At 35.7% G+C, this 6,326-nt stretch overlaps 1 protein-coding gene across 1 annotated transcript; it reads left to right on the top strand.

Moving 5' to 3' along the window:
* LOTGIDRAFT_162423 (hypothetical protein) lies at positions 1-6,057 on the top strand (the record flags this gene model as incomplete). The annotated part of the gene is made up of 4 exons (XM_009058416.1): positions 1-69; positions 3,841-5,013; positions 5,216-5,356; positions 5,860-6,057. The coding sequence occupies 4 exons, from the start codon at positions 1-3 to the stop codon at positions 6,055-6,057; spliced, it is 1,581 nt and encodes a 526-aa protein (XP_009056664.1).
* Positions 6,058-6,326: the final 269 nt, after the last annotated feature.

The raw sequence follows: 6,326 nt of genomic DNA on the forward strand, positions 1-6,326 counted from the left end.
ATGATGTGTAAAAAAGCTGATAAATATGGACTTTGTGTAACTAATTCAGATTCCGATGGTGACATAGAGGTATGGACTTTCATTTCAATATCGATAACGTTGTTTTTAGCAAATCCAAATCATAATTTGGACAGGACAGATGACAAAAAATAAATAAATAAATAAAAAAATAATGATAATAAATAACATCTACAGATTTATATCCGAGGCACACTTGAAACTTATTTGATAAATGTGTTTATTTTGCTCACATACTGAAAAATATTTGCATATATTGCACTGTAGGCTAAGTCTGAGTGTACTTTACTTGATAGTCTTAGTAAGTCAAATAGTGGGTAGATCATTTCAAAGGGAATGGTTTCTGTTCAATTAACAAATAACTATTCACCTTCATTACTCTGTCTCTATTCTAATGTCAACGCATTATTGTTTACGTATAGATCTCATCATAGTCCTTTTTTAGATTGAAATTGTTCAATCATAAGACGTCATTTATTTTGAATTCACATACATTTCTGACAATACTTGCATGCTGCATTCTTTAATGGATTTAAATGGATGTAGTATCAAGAAGAGAGGTTGTTGGTTGGTATCTTGGCTAGGAAAGCACAAGGCTTAAACCATGGTCTTTAACAGATAAATGAATATCGGACTGTTAGGCCTACAATAATGTGAAGTTACCAAGACAAATTGGTCATAGAGGATATCGTGGAAAAAAGGTAAAAAAAATTACTAATCATCGGAAGGCACTGGATCAGACTTAAAGCAGTTTCACTAATAAGATTAAAATTCTTAAGCGCAACCATTTCTGATGATGTATTAAGTTTTTACTGTATCAACAAACCTTACCTTACGACACATTAGTAGAAACAGAAACGTAATTAGATGACAATTTTAGGATTGACTGTACATGTACTTAACTTCCGAATGTGTTAATCCGGGGACACTTAGATTTGGTCGGATGGACTATGTCACGATCTCTCGTTTTAAATGTGAACAAATGAATTATTGTTGATATGTTACTATAGTAACACTATGATGTTACAGTGATGGTAATTACCACTAATAGACTTGTTACTTGTGACATCACTTTTCAAGATTAGAGAAGAATTTAAATAAGTACATACAGCCTGGTAGCAGAAATTTCAAGAAAAGTATTTCACATTATGAAAGATCACACAATACAAAAGTAATTTTTAGTAAGCAATATCAATAAGGCATATTAACATTCAAGAATCATCTTGTTTAAGAATTGCCAGTCAATGATGGTCCATAGTGTTGAAAATATCTCATTTTTAATGTCAGTCAGTAGAGGTTCATCCTGTTCAGAATGGTTCATTTCTGCCAGACAATGATGGTTCAACAGATCTAGAAGGGTTCATTTCTGTTGCCAGTCAATGATGGTACAACATATCTAGTATTATTCATTTCTGTTGCCAGTCAATGATGGTTCAACATGTCTAGAATGGTTCATTTCCGCTGCCAATCAATGATAGTACAACATATATAGAATGGTTCATTTTTGTTGCCAGAGAATGATGGTTAAACGCATCTCGAATGGTTCATTTCTGTTGACAGTCAATGATGGTTCAACATGTCTCGAATGGTTCATTTCTGTTGACAGTCAATGATGGTACAACATATCTAGATTGGTTCATTTTTGTTGCCAGAGAATGATGGTTAAACGCGTCCACAATGGTTCATTTCTGTTGACAGTCAATGATGGTTCAACATGTCTAGAATGGTTCATTTCTGTTGCCAGTCATTGATGGTTCATTTCTGTTGCCAGTCATTGATGGTTCAACATGTCTAGAATGGTTCATTTCTGTTGCCAGTCAATGATGGTACAACATATCTAGAATGGTTCATTTCTGATGCCAGAGAATGGTGGTTCAACGTGTCTAGGATGGTTCATTTCTGTTGCCAGTCAATGATTGTACAACATATCTAGAATGGTTCATTTCTGCTGCCAATCAATGATTGTACATCATATATAGAATGGTTCATTTCTACCAGACAATGATGGTTCAACATGTCTAGAATGGTTCATTTCTGTTGCCAGTCAATGATGGTACAACATATCTAGTATTATTCATTTCTTTTGACAGTCAATGATGGTTCAACATGTCTAGAATTGTTCATTTCTGCTGCCAGTCAATGATGATTCTACATGTCTAGAATTGCACAATTCTGTTGCCAGACAATGATGGTTCAACATGTCTAGAATTGTACATTTATGCTGCCAGTCAATGAAGGTACAACATATATCTAGAATGGTCATTTCTGCCGCCAGTCATTGATGGTACAGCATGTCTAGAATGGTTCATTTCTGCTGCCAGCCAAGAATGGTACAACATATCTAAAATTGCCAGTCGATGATAATACAACATATCTAGAATGGTTCATTTCTGTTGACAGTCAATGATGGTACAACATAATATCTAGAATGGTTTATTTCTGTTGCCAGACAATGATGGTACAACATATCTAGAAATATTCATTTCTGCCGCCAGTCAATGATGGTTCAACTTGTTTAGAATTGCACATTTCTGTTGCCAGACAATGATGGTACAACATATCTAGAATTGTTCATTTCTGTTGCCAGTCAATGATGATCCATCCTGTCTAGATTGGTTCATTTCTGCTGCCAGTCAATAATGGTTCATCTTGTTTAGATTGGTTCATATCTGTTGTCAGTGAATGATGTTCCAACATGTCTAGAATTGGACATGCTGAGGGCTGAACACAAGATTCAAATTTATTTATAATGCAACCATAATTTTGTATTGCGCATTCAATGAGTGAAACGTTTGAAGAAATTGAATTCAACAATTCTGGATCTTTTTGACGTGTTTTTTTGTTTTAAAGATTTACCGACGAACTCGTCCATGGTGTTCCAAAATAAACAGTCTTTAATCTAGAGAGTTAGTATATCGAGGTTCAGTCTAATGATTATAGAGGTGAAAAGACCACTGATGTGTTTCATATCAATAAAGTTCTGGTACAACTTCAGTATAGAAGTACTCAGTTTTTGTCCCATGAAGATAATTTGCGTTTGTCCTAGCTCTAAATAACATACGATTATAAAATGTAGGCCTTCCCTCATTTAAATTTTCTTAACACGCCATGTTAGTCAACACTCAAAATGTACATATATATCTTGACTTTTCCTTTTTAACAAAACAATGACAAAGACGTGCAAATAAGATTTTCTGCGAATCAGATACAATTATGTTCAAATGATGTTATCGTTGAAATATGTAATGACTTTGAAGTGTAAAAACCTGTTCGTGCAGAAAAGATTGTCAAGATGTTCCCTCATTATAATATACAGTGTATATACATCTTTTTACTTTCATTTGGTATATCAGTATAAAAGGATACATTATACTTTGTATTTAGGTAAGATAATATGTTCTGTTTCCTTTATTCAAGGTGCGAGAAATACTTTGTATTATCTCATTTTATATGATTAATCGGGGGTAGGGTAATAAGGTTTGGAATGCAGCACTTCATTGTCGTTTTGGTGTGATAGTAACCCCGTATCCAGTAGGATATACACTCCCATGCTTCATTCGTCCCTCCTCAAGAAGGCGTTGTATGGTGTTTTACAACACGTCCATAAAATACAAGTGATTAAGTTATAAATAGTTTCGCTTCGTGTCAACTATGATCTGTGAAAATCGCCTTTAGATCATGTTCAGTCGAATTTTGACTTGAAAGCGTGGGTAATATCAACCAATTAAAAACTTGTTGAATAGCTCAAAAATCATTTGAGAAAACACGAAGCGAAACATGTTTCTTTTCCCAAATGTAATAATTGTTTTTTCTGTCTTTCAGATTTTCAAACGACATCGTCCAAACTCCAACAGAAGAGTCAACCACGTTAAAATCAATCCAATATTCCATGAGAGAGGTCATGAAGATCTGGATAGACGAAGTCAGTCTGAAGGTGATCTCACAGCAGACGATATCAATCTGCGAAGATACGAAAGTCTTCCCAGACCCAAACTTCAGAAAGTCCAAACCTTGGAGAGGAAGTTTAGTTCTGATTCCTCATTGTTAGACTCTGATCGACATGATTCTGACGTGTGTTCTCGACGTATTGGTATAGCTAATCGGTATGGAAGTCATCGAAAACATCGCGGGCGTCATAAATATGAGGTGAAGAAGCCGAAGAGCAGTTTAGGCGGGAGTAGAACTACAACGAACGATGAAGACACGGGATTTGGTGATTATGGACAGGGTTATAATACTTTCAGTAGTGATACGACTCATAAATCATATAAACATGAAGTCAAACGCGTTAGACGGAAAGCTTCACGAAGAGCAGTAATTATGGATATGACTGGTAGTAATACACTAGATCGAATGGGTGGGGGGACGCAGGTTGTTGACGAAGAAGAGATCCGCGAACACAGAATGGAATACAGCAGCGAAACGGACAGTCACATGGAGGATCTGACATCGGAACCCCCTATCCACCTGACAACGACAATAGATCTTTCAGACTGGAGTAGAAGTGTGGAAGAGGTTGTAATCACCCCAGCAAATGAATCCCGAACTAGGATGTCTATTCAAAGAAAGGGAATAGTGGGTCGTGTGCATAGTGCTAAATATAAGAAATTCACCCAGTCTTCTTCGTCTAATGACGAATCTGTGGACTCTAAACCCATAAAACCCATCCTCGTGTCGTCTTCATCGTGTGACGATTCCTCTAATACATCGCGGAGAAAATCTTGTGTATCGTCGGGTGAAAGTAAGATGGTAACATTCGCCGAAGATACAATCTTTAATGAAGACAAACCAAAACGTTACCAAAAGGAAAAAATAAACTTAAAGGACCTTTACGGCGGAAGGATATTCAGTAGTTCAGTGATTGCTAAAATCAACCCTCTGTTTACTGATGATGATGGCGGTATTGATGATGATTTTTGTATGACCGACGATCAGAAAGCTGAAAGACATAATTATCCTGGATCGATCAGTTCTACTAGTACATTATCGGCACAGGTAAGGGGTTGGAATGGATTTTGACTTGCAGATTGCTATCCAATGTTGCTCTTTTGGGATGGGAACTGCTTAAGTTATAATTTACATCAATTGATGATCATAATTTACGTCTTATATGTCATCGGTCCCCAGTTAAAGTGAAATAAGATCTGAGCTTCTTGACTTTTTTTTCATCTAGCAACCTGTATTCTTTCTATTTTAGACGCTAGATTTAAACGCGCCATCATATCTCACAAAATATCTTAGTTCGCTGTCCAGAGATGGTGCATGTAGTACTATTTCCGGTGAATCTGGCAATACTCCCGACATTTACATACCGTTAGATATAGAGCTAGATAAAATGGTGAGTAGAATACATCTACAACCTAGGTCATTGTTCGATGTAAGACTCCTCGCTATTCTGCTGGAATTTTCGACGTCTCGCTGTAAACTTAGATGACCTGCCATGTTATTCGAAACGTTCACAGTTACGTTTTTTCGTGTAACTCATGAAAGTTGTTGAACAACACTCGAGGATATCGTGCATCAAAATTTAAAATGAGTGAACTAAAATATATGTTTCGTACATGAAACAATGCAAAGCAAATTTTATTTTAGCATTTAATTGAGTCTGTCTGAATGATATTCGATTTTCTTATTGAAACCATCACAAATATACTTATGCTTCACCAGAATTTGATCAACAACCTATAAATTGATTATCCTATATTATTATAGCACTAAATCGTAGCATAACCCAACTATATGCATGTGTCGGAGCTAATCATGGGCCCACAATTGCATTTTGATGTATTCATAGTCTTAATACTGATTTTCTGGTTAACATAGCTGATATTTTAATTTCAGTCTCGAAATGACACTTATCTCTCCCAAGATACACTATATGGTGTACCAGATGGGCATGATAGATTATTACGCATGACAAGAAAAAAGGAAAGAAGAATACAGATCATTAAATGGATTGTAATAGCTGTTGCCTTTACTGTCATAGTTGCTGGTGGTATATCATTGGTCATATACTTCTCTAAGGATAAAATGCCTTGAAGTTGGCAGAAAGTTCATTTGGATTATGCTTCCAATCAGTAACAGGCGATTGGAACACCATTGATTGTGTTATGCAAGCATAGTGTTGTTGTTGATTTTAATACTTCGGACAAACAGAATCATGGCTACTCGTGTGTCTTTGATATTGAAGATTTTGGATCTGTAAAAAGTAATGAATTGTGCTATGGAAGAGTATTTGAATTTAAAGATGTGTGATTTATTCAACGCTTATTTACTCGACTTTACGACAACCTATATTGTTGCAAGTA

Source organism: Lottia gigantea (assembly GCF_000327385.1).
Source record: "Lottia gigantea unplaced genomic scaffold LOTGIsca_34, whole genome shotgun sequence".
In the NCBI taxonomy this organism is placed as follows: Eukaryota; Metazoa; Mollusca; class Gastropoda; family Lottiidae; genus Lottia; species Lottia gigantea.